At 34.6% G+C, this 18,414-nt stretch overlaps 1 protein-coding gene and 1 long non-coding RNA gene across 2 annotated transcripts; one reads left to right on the top strand and one right to left on the bottom strand.

The window, feature by feature from the left end:
• Positions 1-12,306: 12,306 nt before the first annotated feature.
• On the top strand, positions 12,307-13,222 carry LOC145123755 (uncharacterized). The gene is made up of 3 exons (XR_013715286.1): positions 12,307-12,326; positions 12,483-12,521; positions 12,622-13,222. It is a non-coding gene; the product is annotated as an uncharacterized LOC145123755 (long non-coding RNA).
• Positions 13,223-15,029: 1,807 nt separating this feature from the next.
• LOC145127126 (uncharacterized) lies at positions 15,030-15,674 on the bottom strand. The gene is made up of 2 exons (XM_079062379.1): positions 15,444-15,674; positions 15,030-15,332 (listed from the first exon to the last, which is right to left on the bottom strand). The coding sequence occupies exons 1-2, from the start codon at positions 15,672-15,674 to the stop codon at positions 15,030-15,032; spliced, it is 534 nt and encodes a 177-aa protein (XP_078918505.1).
• Positions 15,675-18,414: the final 2,740 nt, after the last annotated feature.

Below are 18,414 nucleotides of genomic sequence, written 5' to 3'. Positions count from 1 at the left end.
TGGTCATGCCTTAAGTCCCAACCATTTATTCTTGGTCCAACACTTGACATTCTGATGGTCCAATATCTCATAATCATCAAGGCCCATCTATGGCCTATCTATGGCCCAATTTTCCCAGTTGGGCCCAAGCATGTCCAATGGGCCTTATCCTGAAGCCCAATCCAATTATTCTAGTCCATTTACTTATTAATAGTTAGCCCATCAAGAGTCCAAACATCTAGGCCCAACAGAAAGGCCAACTCTAAACCCAACACAATTAGGGTTTTCACATGAAATGACAATTGGGATTAATTAGAAACACTTAATCCATTAAGTCCCTCAATCTACTAGGTCAATCATACAGTGTAATTGGGCATAATTCAAATTTCAATTCTAATGGCCCATAACGCGGGTCCCGATAGGTCCAAACTAACAAACCCAAAATTAGGGTTTTCTAAACCCTAATTAGGGTTTCTAACCCAAACACGAGCCAACCAAGTCCAACATTAAGATTTTAGGTCCATTAGGGTTCTACTAGGCCGAGCACCACCCACTGCCACCTCGGGCAGTGGTGGTCGGTGATCTTCTTCACTTTTGACTAAGAAAAACTCATATACATTCACTTTTGACTAAGAAAAACTCACGGTGGTGGCGGTAATCTTCTTCACTTTTGACTAAGAAAAACTCATATACATTCACCATTAAGACACCCATGTAATATACACACACACAGCCACCTCCCACGATGGCTGGTGGCGGCAACAGGCGACAGAAAACGGCAGCAAACAGTGGCAGCCACCACCTCATGGTGGTGGCGGTGGGTTTTCCAGCCAAAAATCGCACCTATGACCCCATGAATATGGCAACCAGCATGTACACTCGAACATACACTTATACAGCCACCGCCTTAGCGGCAGGCGTCGCCGGAAAAGACGAGAACAACGGCCCAATGGCCACCGACGACTGTAACGACGTCTCTGATGTCGTATCTACAGAAAAGAACGAGAGAACGAGAAAAGATGAGTTGCATGTGGATTTACCATGCGTTTTTAGTGGCTCCCGGCCCTCCACGACGAACACAGCACCTCCTGCGGTCTACGACGCATCTCTCGGTGGTTTGCGGCGTTGCTGGCAGCGGGTGGTGGTGACGGCGCTTTAACAGCACGGTAGCGAGCGGCGGACGGCACATCGACATAGTGGCGACTGAACACGAGGTTGGCGGTTGAAGCTGTTACCAATGGTGGTGGCGGCTGGAGTATAGCGATTAGGGTTTCAATACTCCAACGAGAGGGAAAGAAAAAGATACAGGGTTAAACTCGTGTCTTATTTCAACTTTACCCATATTTTCGAAATCAGACCCTCCTCATCAAATCTTTTCAGCTTTAAACCAACACTTACCTTTTAGCCCCTGATTCCATAAATTCATTTCAATTTAGGTCCCAAACTTACCATTTAGCCCCTTCCTTCAAGATTTTATTTCTATTTAAATCCAGAATTTACCAAACAAGCCTCAACCTCCAAAATTCTTTACAAACTAATCCGGGAATTAAATTTTAACACCCAAACTCTCAATTAAAACTTTTAACCCCCAAAACCAAAGCCTTGCTAAATTATTATGGATTTTAGGGCTACTATTCTTTCATCACTTTTATATATTTATTTATTTAACAAACGACATGTTACAGTAATCCATGAAGTTCTCCCATCGTCTACTCGTCCCATCATCTGGTGTTTCCACCACCAACCGAGTTGAAGCATAAGTGCTATTAAAGAAACGCCAGGAAGAAGTCCTAGTGGATTCTAGGAATTTATTTATGATTGAGTGAAACATTCGTGTGTGTTAAATTGATTTGTGATTTTAGGAATATGAACTTGGGGACTGCAAGACAAATTTTTGGACAGATATGAGTAGGTGTGGAAGGTAGTGTGGGCCTGTACTACAGCATACATAAAGAAACACAAGATTCATACTTAAACTAAGATAAGTCACAAAGTTACTAAAGCATTAAAATTTAACTTTGATTTGTTCATGTCTGTCGTTACCGTCATTTCGCTAATAACTAAGAGGATGAATGCATTCCGACCCTATTGGTCATATCGAATCGAGTCCGACTTGAGAAAAAGTCTGCGGAGTAAATTAATTGGTTCAGAGAACCATTATCGGTGTAGCGTCCTACTTAATTCAAAAGATTGAAAGAAAAGATAATCGTAGCGATTGATAGAGGTATTACAGTCGTCATTGATATCAAGAAGCATGTAGCTAGAAGTGTTATACGCTAGAATGTGATTATATCACATTAGAACATGAAGGAAGGTATCTACCATCCTAAAGTCTGACTCAGAGAGACCTGAGTCTAGCCATGTGCATCGTACAATGAGAGCTCGTTCAAAAATGACTCATCGGTCTGTTATGATAAACATAGTATATGGAGTAGAAGTTTCGGATGAAGATCAAATTTAAAGCAGGTGCAAGATTGAGCACCACCAATAGTCAAAAATTCTAAGAGTTGGAAACTCTATAGAAAATACGTAAGAATTATGGTTATTACCTATGACGGATTGGTAACATGTAGAGTCATTATAAAATCCATATTTTGGTGTTGATTCCGAGATGTAATCATCCTAAGGGGGCATAATTGTAATACCCGCAAATTAGGGCTAGACGCTTAAGATATTATAAGCGTTAAAAATTGACTTTTTGATAGAAGATTAATTAATATAAATAATCTTAACCAGAGTTATAGTATATCTGACAAAGATTCCGTACATATAAAGAATGCCTAAATCTGAATTCGGGTGCAGAAGTTTTGATTTTTCTAATATTTCAGTGTCGCAGTATACAGCTCAGAAACCAAAATTGGAATTGGTCGATTGTTAGGAAAAACAATCTAAACGAGAGTTGAAGATATTGTCAACACCTATCTTTTGATATAAAGACAGTCGAGAACGGATGTCATATAAGTGACCTATGAATTTTTAATAGACTTTAACAATCTAAGTCTCTAAAAATCTAGTTTTAAAAATAAAATCAAATCTAGCCGACGGAGTCTAAATGAAAGTTGTAGATCTCGTCGAAAGCTACGCGTGGATATAAAACCCATCGAAAATAGAGATCGTATGAAGAACATATTAACTTTCTAGGGAACAAAGTGTGTCGTATGCATTGTCACTCCACCCAGAATGCGACATGCGCATGGAACCAAGTGCGCGACATCCAGTCCAAATTCAACATAATTATGAGTCGAATCTCAGACCATTCTCACACCCTCCAAACATTTCTCTCACGACTTCTCTTAATTTTGAAGGCATTTCTCCTTAAGCTTTTAGTCGGCAGAGACCCGCGGTGTTTGATAGCCGGCGATTAGGAGCTCTTGAGTTAGAGTTATGTCTGCTTAATTCCTAGTTTTCATCAGTGTGCTCTCTAAGTTAAGATACACTTATTTTATATAAGTGTAACTTTTAATTATAGTCATAGTTGTTATTATGAAACTATAACTAAGATTTATCAGTAATTCCAAGTCATTATACTAATTGATCTACTTACGGGGATGATGTATATGCTGGATTTAGTGAGGCGCTTAAAGTGGGATTTCCAAACAGTATACTTTGTATACCAAACAGACCCTACCTCCGATATGATCCTACCTGGTTGTTCCTTACTTGATAGATCTTGATGTAGACATCGGGATTAGTGAGGAATCTAAACTATCATTAGTCGTCAGGAATATAAGACTAAGACTTAGTGACATTCATATCTAGGTCAGGTCAGAACAAAAGTCAATGAGTTTGGCGTAGCGTTGCCGAATTCTCCAGTCATACACCTAATTCAAATGACTGCATACAAGTATTCTAAATGCTTAATTATTATGTGTGATGTCTTTGATATGCTTAATGTAGTTGTACAATATGATTTTTTCTTGATTTAATCATATATTTATAATTAATAATATGATTGGGTAGTGAAAGGTTGTGCAAAATAACAAATGAGTGGTTATGATAGGATTGAGTGAGATAGAGGTTGTGATAGGTTAGATAAACTCATGCGAAAGAATAAGTTGTGTCTGTCGTGCCTATCCAAAGTACTATTGTACTGTCATTCCTGTTGTGACTATCCAAAGTACTAAGGTACTGTCATGTTGCCGTGTTTACCCTAAGTATTATAATACTTCCATACCTAATCAACTTGGAAATATAGTTGTCTGCTGATAAAGGTCCTTTAAGTGAGATCCCTCGAGATCATCATACTAGGATTAGAAAGTGAGGATAACTGTAATTGGGTAGTTGGGGTATTAGAATGATGAAGAATTTATATATACATAAATATATATATATATATATATATATATATATATATATATATATATATATATATATATATATATATAAAGATTATAATATTGTGGGTTGAAAACCCTATGTACTCACTAGGTTTCGCAGCCTGACGCACTCAGTTTCCTTGTATCACGGGTAGAGTTACGAAGATACTCATAGATAACTTAATTATCCGTTGAGATATTCAAGGAGATGTATATCGTTAGTATATTGACACTTTGTAAGCCTCCGTTTATGCTTTTGTTTCTTGTATAAGTTATGACATACTAGGCTTTTAAAATACAAAATCTTCTGAAATGCCTTGATTTTGATATTACATAATGTCAAGGATATTTTGGGACCAATTTTTCAATAACAAATGTTTTAAAAAACCATAAACAAAAATTTTAAAAAAGGTCGTGAAATTGGGGATGTCACAGTTGGTATAAGAGTATTAGATTAAGTGAACTACGAATTTTAGGGAATTTCTAGACTTAAACTTAGAAATGTTAAGCAATGATTTTGAGGTGAGTGTCTATTTTATTTTAGGTAGTATACCTAAATTGACACATGTAATAGAATTTGTTAGGGAATGTGCCTTAGTTGCTATTATGTGCTAAATGATTTATATTATAGCATGACATAGGTTACTTATCTAAAGTGGTATTAGGTTTCAGGTCTGTTGTTGACCTATACTTTGGAAATTTTATGTGTTCAAGTTTCTAAACGTTTAATTACGGTATTAGAACTAACATATAACTTTTCGGAGTGATAAGGAAGATCATACGTCAAAACCTTCCCTATCTATATTCCCCTCTTGGTACACCGAACATCTGTTTTGGTGTATATAATGTCCTGGTAAAGGCTCGTAGCGGACTAAGCAAATGGTGGAAATGAGAAGGCTTACTATAGTGAATGATACCTATCGGAGGATATCGTAAGTAATACCTATAGAGTGGTATCTTTCCTTTAGAATACGTCTAATAATAATAAGACTGGTACGGGAGAAGTATACTTTCGATTGGCAGAAGCATATAACTTTAGGTGTAATCCATGAAGTCCTCCTATCGTTTATTCGTCCCATCTTCTGGCGTTTCCACCACCAACTGAGTTGAATCAGAATTGCTATTTAAGATACGGTTGGAAGAAGTCCTAGTGGAGTTTAGGAATTTTTTGTATGATTTCTTGGACACATTCGTGTGTGTAAAATTGTTTTGTGATTTTAGGAATAATAACTTGGGGACTGCGAGACAAATTTTGGGACAGGTATGAGTAGGTGTGGAAGGTAGTATGGGCCCGTACTACCGAAAACACAGGATTCATACTTAGACCAAGATGAGTAACATAGTTACTAAAGCACTAGTAATTGACTTTATTTTTTCTTGTTTCTCGTTACCATCACTTCGATAATAACTAAGACGATGAATGCATTCCAACCCTAGTGGTCATATCGAATCGGGTCCGACTTGAAAAAAAGTTTACGGAGTAAGTTAATTGGTTTAGAGAACCATGATCAGCGTAGCCTCCTAATTAAGTCAAGATATTGAAGGAAAAGATAATCGAAGTGATCGATAGAGGTATCACAGTCGTCATTAAGATCAAGCAGCCTGTAGCTAGAAGTGTTACATGCTAGAATGTGATTATATCACATTAGAACATGAAGGAAGGTATATTCCATCTTGAAGTCTGACTCAAAGAGACCTGATTCTATCCATTTCAACGTACGACAATCAAAGTAGACGCAGCAGAAAAGCCAAGAGGTCATTTGAACATGACCCATCGGTCTGTTATGATAATCAAAGTAGATGCAGCAGAAGTTTCCGATGAAGATCAAATTTAGAGCAGGTGCAAGATTGAGCACCACCAGAAGTCAAAAAGTATAAGGGTTGGAAACTCTATAGAAAAGATGTAAGAATTACAGTTATTACCTAGGATGGGTTGGTAACGTGCAGAGTCGTTATACAAGCCCTGTTTTTTTTATGATTCCGTTACGTAATCATCCTAAGGAGGAGATAAATGTAACACCCGTAAATTATGGCTAGACACTTCAGATATTATAAGAGTCAAATTTTGACTTTTTGATAGAAGATTAATTAAGATAAATAATCTTAACTAGAGTTGTAGTATATGTGACAAGGATTATGTACATATAAAGAACACCTAAATCTGACTTCGTGAGAAGAAGTTGTGATTTTTCTAATATTTCAGCGTAGCAGTATACGACTCATAAAACGAATTTGGAATGGGTCGATTGTTAGGAAAACAATCTAAACGAGAGTTGAAGATCTCGTCAATACCTATTCGTCGATATAGAGACAATTGAGAACGGATGTCATACAAGAGAGTTATGAATTTTTAACAGACTTTAACACTCACTCCACCTAGAAAAAGATTTTAAACACTTGAAACTTAAAAAATATTATTAGCAGATGATCCAAAGTTTTTATTTATTTTTCAGTATGTTGAAAAAGATCAAGTCTTTCACTCTTATTCAAAACTTGATTTTTCTTCAAACTTCTAGATAAATAAAACATAACATGAGTTTGCAAGTTATTCATATCTGTCACTTTACTTTCCTATCTTGACAAAACAATTTTTTTCTAGATCATGCAAATTCGAACATTTTTTACTAATAAACAATTCCAAATTTTTTTGAATTTTTTTTCATACCAATTGTCATATTGACAATTACATTTTCTCTAAGAAAATCTTTCAACTTCGAGGAACATATTCTCTCAAATCTTTTTTTTAGAAAAAGTTTTTTTAAGTGTATCTGCTTCAACAGAAAATTCCATTGAAGCAGAGGGGAAAATGTTAAATCATTATTTTTCATTTTGCACATTTTTAAGACTCCTTATTTCAGTAACCATCACATAGGGGGAAACTGTTGGAAATATTATTATGTGATTGTCACTTGAAATAAGTTGTGTATTGATATATATTTTTCTAATAAATATTATAAGAATGTTTCAGGAAAGAAGATCCTGAAGATTCAACAAGTGTTTGATGAATCAAATATTGGAGCACTTGAAGTTAACATGGATCACTTGTTGAACATGGACCACTTGTTTAAAGCAAGTTGGACAATCATGATCTCAGATCGCACATCTAGATCATATGTTGAGCATCAACACATTGATGGATCATCTATTGATGACTCATCAGAAACATTGTTGGCTCATCCACAACTTTATGGTTCATCAAGACAATAATGGATCAACATGAATATTGGTGGTTCATCTGAAATAAGTGGAGCAACATGGACACGTTGATGGCTCATCAGTATTTCACATGACACATCATGTACAATGATGTCATGTCCTATTTCTCAATGACACATCATGAACACATGTTTGTACATCCTCAAGCTTAAGAAACATTCCAACATTCAAGAAACAACTCAACTTCGATAAATGAGGATTCTGGAAGTTGATGACATTTTAGAAGACAATGGAGAAACACGATGCTCATGATGCTCATCATACTTTCAAGGTTGATCAAAAAGGCTCAAGAAATATGAAGACTCAAAATTTGGATGGAACCCTAATGAAATACTAACAGAATTGGAATATTCCATACATTCTCCGCTAAGTAGGGCAAGGTGTTAACTGATGACTAATTCATGATGATGTTTCAACACCTGATTGGTCAATCCATGTCATGGGATTTTCTAAATCCTATAAATAGGCCCATTGGTTCCATTATAAAGTTGCTCAATTACTGCCTCTTCCTGTTCATTTTGCTTATTTGTTGTTTTGACTAGTTTACAGAGAGCCATTTGAGTGTTTTAGTGTGTTTACCATTCAAACACTTGTATCCGAATCTTTATGAATATGAGACACATTTGAATCATTGATCTTGAGAATATAAAATGTTTATCATTAACTTGTTTGATTTACAACTCTTTATTTTCCGCATTACTTTCCACTTGACGATTCTGAAACTCTATTTCAGTATTTTCAACACTTCGACTCTTCAAGTCTAGGTTTACTGATTTACATCATTTCATCACGGAGTCATTATAAAAGCCCTCTTTTTTTATGATTATGGGATGTAATAATCCTAAGGGGGGAGATAAATGTAACACCAACAAATAAGGGCTAGATGCTTAAGATATTATAAGCGTTAAAATTGATTTTGATAGAAGATTAATTAAGATAAATAAACTTAACCAGAGTTATAGTATATGTGACAAGGATTCTGTAAATATAAAAAACGCCTAAATCTAACTTCATGAGAAGAAGTTATGATTTTTCTAATATTCAGCATAGCAGTATATGACTCAGAAACCGAAATTGGAATCAGTCGATTATTAGGAAAAACAATCTAAATGAGAGTTGAAGATCTCATCAATACCTATCCGTCGATATAAAGACATTCGAGAACGGATGTTATATGAGAGAATTATGAATTTGTAACAAACTTTAACAGCATAAGCATGTTAAAAATATAGCTTTAAAAATGTAGTCAAAACTAGACGACGAAGTCTAAATGAAAGTTGTAGATCTCGCCGATAGTTATGCATGGATATAAAACCTATTAAAAATAGAGCTTGTATAAAGAAGATATGAAATTTATAGGGAACATAAATTATTTATGCGCACCCACGTGCAACGATAGAGTGCGTCGCGCGCACTACCACTCCTCCCAGAATGCGACACGTGCCACCATGCAGAAAAAGACATGTCATCACTTCCAACCAAATGTGTGGCACGTAGGACCAGGTGTGCAGTGTGCAATCCAAATTCAGCTATAAATAGGAGTCGAATATCAGACCATTCTCACACCCTCCAAACGTTTCTCTCTTGATTTCTCTCAATTTTAAGCCCTTTATCCCTGAAGTTTTTAGTGGGCGAAGCCCTGCGGTGTCTAATAGCCGGCGATTCGGAGCTCTTGAGTCAGAGTTCTGTCTACTTAATTCCCAGTTTTCATTAGTGTGCTTTGTATGTTAAGATACACTTATTTTATTTAAGTGTAACTTTTAGTTATAGTCATAGTCGTTATTATGAACCTATAAATAAGATTTATCAGTAATTCCAAGTCATTGTACTTATTGATCTACTTAAGCCAAGTGAGTGCATAGTTACTTTCAAACTTACGCATAAATACAAGTATTCTAAATGCTTAACTGATATGTGTGTTGTCTTTGTTGTGTTTAATGTAGTTGTACAATATGATTGTTTCTTGATTTAATCATATATTTATAATTAATAATATTATTGGGTAGTGAAAGGCTATGCGTAATAACAAATGAGAGGTTATGATAGGGCTGTGTGAGATAGTGGTTGTGATAGGTTAGCGAAATTTGTGCGAAATAATATGCCATGTTTGTTGTGCCTATCCAAAGTACTATTGTACTGTCATGCTAAACCAAAGTATTATTGTATTGCTATGCCTATGGTGACAATCCAAAGTACTAAGGTATTGTCGTGTTTCCGTGTTTACCCAAAGTATTATCGTACTGTCGTGCCTAATCAACTAGGAAATATAGGTGTTTGCGGATAAAAGTCCTTTTAAGTGAGATCCCTCGAGATCATCATACTAGGATTAGATAGTGAGGATAACGGTAATGGGGTGTTAGAATTTATTATGTGTTGTTTCAAATGTATAATTCTGAAATGGGTCTGTCCATGTTCGGAACCGCTATGTACTTTTGTATGTATATAGCGTGCATGTAACCTATTAGGGTTACGTCGTTTTTGTATGATGTCACAAAAAAGTTCCATATTTGAGAACTCTTCTAGAGATGTTTTAATCTAATCATTCGGCACATTTTCGATCAATATTGTTCTTGTCTTTAATTCACATCATAATTATAGAATCTATCGATCTTTATTGTTCTCACAATTGGTATCAGAGCGGGAGATAGTGTAATCAATTCGCTATTCTTCTGTCGAGTAAAGGGTTTTATTAGGGTTTTTCGATATTCTCATATCTGTTCTTGTTGTCTCAATCGTCTCAATCGATTGTAGAATCCAAATCTAGATCTCTAGTTTTTACCTTGAACTCAATTCACGTTTTATACATCTGGTTCTATATTTGTTTCAGTGAATTCTTGATAATATGCCAAATGAAGATCCTCACTCTCTTTCGTTCAATCTCTCAAGCAGCATCGGATCCATGACAAGGATTCCAATTCTCTTTCAAGAAGATTATGAAGTTTGGGCACTCCACTTTGAAGATTAAATTCTTGGAATCGAAGAACATGGTTCCACATTATAGCATGAAATGACGCAGGAGACGTACACGCATACCGGTACCAGAAAAGAAATCAAGACTCTGGCGCATTACAATTAACTTATTGTTAAACATACTGACGTTCCACGGGATGAGAAGAATAAGCTAATGAGCAATATAAAAGCAATGAGAATTATTTGATTTGCTCTTCCTCCAGACACTTTTTGTCTTGTTAGTGCATGTGATACTGCAAAAGGTAATGGGATAGGCTGAAGGAGTTGTATTCAAGAGATGTTGATTTAGAACATTCTTTGCAAACGACTCTATTATCAGAGTTTGGATCGTTTGTACAAAAACCTGATGAGAAGTTGGATCAGAGGTTCAATCGCTTCAACATTTGCTAAGCAGAATGCTCAAATACAATCTTTTTTAAATATTATTTTCGTTATTTAATTTATCCAAAAAAAAATTCAAAAATTTTAAAAAAAAAAAAAAATCACCGTTTTTTTCGAAATATGAGTGGAATATTCTAATACAATATTACACTGTAAATAATCAAATCGAATTTTGAAAATGTTAAAATATTCTAATATTCTACTAAAATTGGTGATATGTTATAATATTCTAATATTTTACTTGAATTTTTAGATTTGTTAGAATATTCTAATATTCTATTAGAATTTTTTGAATATTTATATTTTAATATTCTAGTAGAATTTTTTAACATTTTAAAAATTCGATTTGAATATTTACAGTTTAATATTCTAATAGAATATTTCACGTATATTTTAAAAAAAACGGTAATTTTTTTATTTTTAGTTTTTTTTTTGGATAAAAAATGACTAAAATAATATTTAAAGAAAATTTTCATTTATTTTGCATTTTAAATTTTTTTTTATTTTCAAAATGAATGGCTAGGATTGTGTCCCTATGTCTCTCAAAATATGATGGTCTTATATGAGAGAGAGAGAGAGAGAGAGAGAGAGAGAGAGAGAGAGAGAGAGAGAGAGAGAGAGAGATTATACATTTTTATAGATTGATTTTTTAAGATAAAAAAGAGTTCAAATTTAAAAACAAAAAAAATAAAAAAATAAAAAATAATATTGGTTGTGATGGAATTTTTTTTAGATACCGACGATTTTGATTTATAACGAAAAAGTGAGACATTACATCTTTAACCGTGATTTACAAATCATACTGGTCAATAATAAAACTTTTATAATAAATTAGTTGCTTTTTAACAAAAATTAAACATAATTGAAAAAAAACAATAAAATAAAATAAAACGTGATACAACATTAAAAAACGTGTGTTTTTTTCATGGTAAAGTTACAGGTGTAATTATTAATACTGTGTAATTATTAATACTGTTGATGATGTAAAGTTATTAATATTGTGTAATTATTCATGGTAAAGTTACCGGTATAATTATTAATACTGTTGACGATGGCTAGTGGATAACCGTTATTAGGGCAGTTGTTAATTGCCGTCGTAATCTCATCCTCATATCAATTTAAATTTTAAACCTAACCATTTAAACTCTCAATTTGCAGTTTTTATGGCAGTTCTTAGTCGGTTTCTTGACCTAGACATGCCATCGATCGGTTTCTCCCATACACATGCCAGCCTCCCACGACGTCTCCGTCTTCAACTTCCCATCCAACACCCACTTTCCCAAACGGTGATGGTTCCTCCTGTTGCGATCCCTCTTTTCTTTTACCACGTTCATGTGAACGGTTTCCAACCTACACGATCCAATCTCCTCCTATTTTCTTGGAACAATAAATCTTTGCATATAAATAGAGGTAGGGTAAGCTTTCGGTTCTCTTGAACGATTGGCCATGGTTGAATAAAATGAGGTCTCCTCTCCCTGTATTTACGATTTTCTTCCAACAAGGCATTGCACAATTTGATATTAGCTTTTTATTATTGGTTTAATCTATCTTGGTTTCTCAAACTTGCATCTATCGTGACTTTTATTTTTGTGTCTTTGATTGTTGCATTTCATTTTGCAGATAAATAAGATGAACTTCGATGTTGATGAAGAGATGAAGGTAAAATTATCATTCATTTTTTTCCTATTTCTTTACTTGAACATGTTTCTTACTCTATGCCTCTATAATTGCTTACAAATTACATAAACTTATCGATTAGATTATCGATTTGGATTCAAGATAAGGGAGAAGGATGGAAGAAACCTTAGAAGAACATATCGATTTATACACAGGCTCCAGTTATCTTCATTATTGTCTTCGTTTTTCAGTTATCGGACAAGAGTGTCCTTTCATTTGTTCATGTGAACAACGATGGACAAGAAATCGACCAAAAAAATATATGCCAACGAAGAACATCCTATTGGGTTTTGTGTAATATAACACTCCTATGGTGCACATACAACCCTAATACTTTGGATCTAAGTTTTCTTTAATTATACATGCAACAAAAAAATTATCCAAAGCATGAAGCCTATAACTAGCATACAATTGATATGTGAATCATAAAAACCAGTTAGAATATTACCTCTTGTTGCGGCTTGTTGAGTTTGACATTTCAAGAGCTTAGCAACTCAAGTGTGATTCCTCAAATGGTTCACAACACACCATGAACAAATGGAGGACTTGAGAGAGAGGTTAGGCATTCAAAATCGGCTATAGTTTCTCTAAGAAGACTAGTGTGTCCAATTTTACGCCAAGGGGCTACATATATATAGTGTAGAATTCCAAGGGTTATGTGTAAACCCTAATTCTTACACTTGGGCTTGTAATGGATTAACACTTTATGGATTCTTACATAAGCTTAGCTCATCACTAATCAATCATGGATTATTAGCCCAACCTATATGTATCATTGATTTACACAATTAGCCCCTGTATATTTAATTAGCCTCTTTTGATCACTAAATTAATTCCAAATTAATTCTTGATCAATACTAATTAAATAATATGATTCCTCAATTAATATATTACATTTATAATATATTAATAAATCATAAATAACCTCTTTCTCAAATATCCATCCAATCAAATTGCCCTGGTGAATGCAACCTGAAATGGACCACGCTACTCTCGGTTCAAGTACATACCAATTATAGTTATGGGCGTAGACACCTAATCCAACACACCCACCCCAAGTAATTTACTTTATCCTCCTTTCACCATGATGATGTCCGTATCTTTTATTTCCGTTCCACTTTTTCGCCTCAATCTCTTTTCGTACGAATCGAGGGTTTGAATATTTTCTCATAATATAATTGAATCGCACTAACTAGTTGAGTAATTGACATAAGTTGTCTAAATCATTGAGGTTTTTGGAGGTTGTTGTATGTTGTGTTAGACTAGAGGGATTGGAGTGCGGTAAGATCCTATGTGGCACCTTTTACCGCAGTGAACACCACCCCTCCTATGCGATTTAGGGTGTGTGGTTTGTAATGGCCGACGCCGAAAGTTAGGATAACGATGGCACCAAAAAAAATTCAGAACAAATGTAACAACATAATTTTTTTTCAAAGTACTAGTACATTAAAGTGATCGATTACATCTAAATATTTTAATTTGACATCTATGTGTACACATTTTTTAAAACCGACCCATTACATCTTTGGTCTTTACTTTCGTAAGGGCTTCTTTTTCAACATAAGAAATTATGTCATCATTCAAAAAATCATCACCTATTTTGTTACGCAAATCCGTCTTCAAAAGCTTCATCGCAGAAAAAAAAACCTTTCGATTGTTGTTGTTGCGACGGGTAAAACCAAAACCAACTTTAACAACCTATAAACCATAGGATAAGACCGATGTTTCTCCGTTCCCACCATCAATCGAGAAAGGTATGAAATTCCTAGCAAAGTAGTGAACCGAACATATTTATGCAAAGAATGATAATATATCTCAAGTTCACCATCAAGTTGCATCCTCTCCGTATCATTAAAATCGATTTTATACAACTCACTCAACTTTAACAACTTTGTTTTGTCAAATTTACAAAATGAGTGACAAGGACTCAAAGGCCCCATGTATTCTAGTAATTAGGTGCTAAGTTCACTAAATCGGTCCTTGAATTCTTTAATTAGCATATCCATAACCGTGTTGAAAATTTTAACTTTAAAATGAAATTGATTAGTGACTTTAGTCATACGGCCTCTCGATGTGACATAATTTTCCATCATATCTACAATATTAATATTATATTTTTGACAAAAGGAGAATACTTTCGATAAAAGTTTAGCAAACTCCATGTCTCTTCAAGACTTCAATGCATCCATTGTCCCTCTAACCAAGGAAGTCGCTTCTAAAATGTCTTGATCCTTTTTTTGAAGATGCTTTGACATAACATTCGTGAGGTGTAAAATTTCATGCCTCAAATGTAAGTAAACACGAAATCAAGTGTCTTGAAATATCTTAAGATACCAAATGATTGATTTCAGTTACTTAAAGTGGATCCTTCCTCTTCGACATAAGCAAGAACATTAACAACCTCCGGAAATATGCTCATCAAACTCGTGATTGTTTTGAAATTTCAACCCCATATTGTATCTCCTGCTCAAATAAGTGAACACTCTTGATTTAACCCTCTTCTGATTTTAAGTTCACCATTTCCAATTGACTTTGCAACTTTTCTCTTTGACTTTCCTGTAACATGTCTCGTCTTTTACATGAACCACCTACCACTTTAACCACCAAAGAAAGTTGATCAAAGAAGTCTTCAACACCATCATGTTTCTTTGCTAAACCTAAAATAACTAACTGAAGTTGGTGTGCAAGGCAATGCACATTATGTGCTGAATCATTATCTTGTAAAATCAAAACTTTTAGACCGTTGAATGCACCTCGCATATTGCTTGCCCCATCGTAACCTTGTCCTCTTAACTGTTAAAATAAGATATCAAACATTAAAACGAATAATAAAATTCATAATAAGGGGAAAAAGTTTTAATTACATGATACATACTCAACATTACGGGTAAAAAATTCATCTACGGTAACTTTTAGAGTCAAAGAGGATGTGTCCTTCACGTACACAACTCCAATGAATCTTTCCTTCACTATTCCAAGATTGTCGACATATTTCAAAACTATGGCCATTTGTTTCCTTTTTGATACATCACTAGATTCATCAACCAATAAATCTAACACATCTTTACCAATTTCTTTGCATATACTTAAAATTATCTCTATTGAAAAGCATTCAACAATTTCCTTTTGAGTCATCGGGCACGTCACTTGATTCTTTTGAGGAGCATATTCTAAGGTAACATTGGAAATGCCTTCATTATGCTCTCTCATGAATGATAATAAATCAAGGAAAAGCCCTCTATTAAGGGAACCACTCGACTCATCATGACCCCGAAATGGTAAACTATTTTTCAACAAAAATTTACAACACCAAATTGAAGCACCTAAACAAAATTAATAGTTACTCTCCTCAATTTTGGTTTGCTTCTTAAAGGCTGCACTAATATACGTCTTTTCTTTCATTAGAAATTCACAATTTTCTCTTGCTTTGTGTTGAAAACTATCAATACCACCCATATGATCTCTCATTTCTTTTTCTTTTTTTATTCAGAGTATCAAAACCTTGTGAAAAAATGCATCTCTCCCTCTTTTTTGTCATATCATGTCTCCACCTACATAGAAAAATAAACAAAATGCTTTTGTAACACCCGCAAATTAGGGCTAGATGCTTAAGATATTATAAGCGTTAAAAATTGACTTTTTGATAGAAGATTAATTAAGATAAATAATCTTAACCACAATTATAGTATATCTCTCAAGGATTCCATACATATAAAGAACGCCTAAATCTGACTTGATGAAAAGAAGTTACGATTTTTCTAATATTTCAGCGTACTAGTATACGACTCATAAACCGAAATTCGAATCGGTTAATTGTCAGGAAAAACAATCTAAACGACAGTTGAAGATCTTGTCAATACGTATTCGTTGATATAAAGAGACTCGAGAACGGATGTCATATAAGAGAGTTATAAAATTTTAACAGACTTTAACAGTCTAAACCTGTAAAAATATAGCTTTAAAAATAAACTCAAAACTAGCCGACGGAGTCTAAATGAAAGTTGTAGATCTCGTTGATAGCTATTTGTAGATATACAATCCATTGAAAACCGAACTCCTATGAATAATATATGAACTTTCTGGGGAACATAAATTCTTTGGGCACACCCGCACGCAACGACATAATGCGTCGCGCACACTACCACTCCACCCAGAGTGCGACACGTGGCAGCACGCGGAGAACGACACGCCATCACTTCCAACCAAATGTGCGGCGCGTAGGGGACCAAGTGTGCGACGTGCAGTCCACATTCAGCTATAAATATTAGGCGAATCTCAGACCATTCCGACACCTTCCAAACGTTTCTCTCTCTATTTCTCTCAATTTGTAAGCCCTTTCTCCCTTAAGTTTTTAGTCGAAGAAGCCCCGCAGTGTTAGATAGCCGGAGATTAGAAGATCTTTAGTGTGAGTTTTGTCCGCTTAGTTTCTAGTTGTCATCAGTGTGCTCTATAAGTTAAGCAACACTTATTTTGTTTTAAGTGTAACTTTTAATTATAGTCATAGTCGTTATTATTAACCTATAATTAAGATTTATCAATTATTCCATGTCATTATACTGTGATCTACTTATTGGGATGATGTCTAGGATGGATTTAGTGAGGTGTTTAAAGTGGGATTTCCAAATAGTATACTATGTATACCAAATGGTCCCTACCTCCGTTATGATCTTACCTGGTTGTTGCTTACTTGATAGATCTTGATGTAGAAATCGAGATTATGAGGAATCTAGATTATCTTTAGTCGCCAGGAATATAAGACTAAGGCTTAGCGGCATTCGTATCAAGGTCATGTCAGAAGAATAGTCAAGGAGTTTGGCGGAGCATTGCCAAATTCTCCAGTCATCCTCCTATGTCAAGTAAGTGTGTACTTTCAAACGTACACATAAATACAAGTATTCTAAATGCTTAATTTCTATGTGTACCGCCTTTTTTTTGTTTCTTGTAGTTGTACAATATGATTGTTTCTTTATTTAATAATATATTTATAATTAATCATATGCCCGGGTAGTGAAAGGTTGTCCGAAATAATAAATGAGAGGTTCTGATAGTGCTGTGTGAGATAATGGTTGTGATAGGTTAGTGACAGTCATGCAAAATAATAAGCCATGTCTATCCAAAGTACTATTGTACTGTCATACTAAACCAAAGTACTATTGTACTGTCGTGTCTGGCGTGACTATCCAAAGTATTAAGGTATTGTCATGTTGTCGTGTTTATCCAAAGTATTATCATACTATCTCTAAGCAACTAGCAACTATATGTGTCTGCTGATAAAGATCCTTCAAGTGAGATCCTTGAGATCATCATACTAGTATTAGACAGTGAGGGTAACAGTAATGGGGTAGTTGGGGATATTTGAATGGTGAAGAATAAATATATACTTAAGGATTATAATATTTTGGGTTGAAAACCCTATGTACTCACGAGGTTTCCTATCCTGACCCACTCAGTTTCTTTATGTCACAGGTAGCGATACGAAGATACTGATAGATAATGTGATTATCTACTGAGAGATTCAAGAAGATGTATATCGTTAGTATATTGAGACTTTGTAAGCCTCCATTTATGCTTATGTTTCTTGCATCAGTTATGACATACTAGGCTTTTAAAATATAAAATCTTTTAAAATGCCTTGATTTTAATATTACATCATGTCAAGGATATTTTGGGACCAATTTTGCAATAACAAATGTTTCAAATAAGCATAAACAAAAAAGTTTTAAAAAGGTCGTGAAATTGGGTCTGTCACAGTTAGTATCAGAGCATCAGTTTAAGTAAACTACGAGTTTTAGGGAATTTCTAGACTTAAACATAGAATGCTAAGCAATGATTGTGAGGTGAATGTCTATTTTACTTTAGGTAGTATACCTCACTT

The sequence above is a fragment of the Lactuca virosa genome, chromosome 7 (assembly GCF_052849685.1).
Source record: "Lactuca virosa cultivar CGN04683 chromosome 7, Lactuca_virosa_CGN04683_v6, whole genome shotgun sequence".
Taxonomy (NCBI): Eukaryota; Viridiplantae; Streptophyta; class Magnoliopsida; order Asterales; family Asteraceae; genus Lactuca; species Lactuca virosa.
The sequence above is the reverse complement of the archived record's forward strand: the minus strand, read 5'-3'. Positions and strand labels throughout refer to the sequence as shown.

Excerpts from the sequence above, each read along its gene's own strand:
- LOC145127126 (XM_079062379.1), bottom strand. The coding sequence starts at position 15,674 with ATGACTCAAAAGGAAATTGTTGAATGCTTTTCAATAGAGATAATTTTA. Across the intron at positions 15,333-15,443 it reads CTTTGACTCTAAAAGTTACC|TTAAGAGGACAAGGTTACGA; the intron begins GTAGATGAATTT and ends TTATTTTAACAG.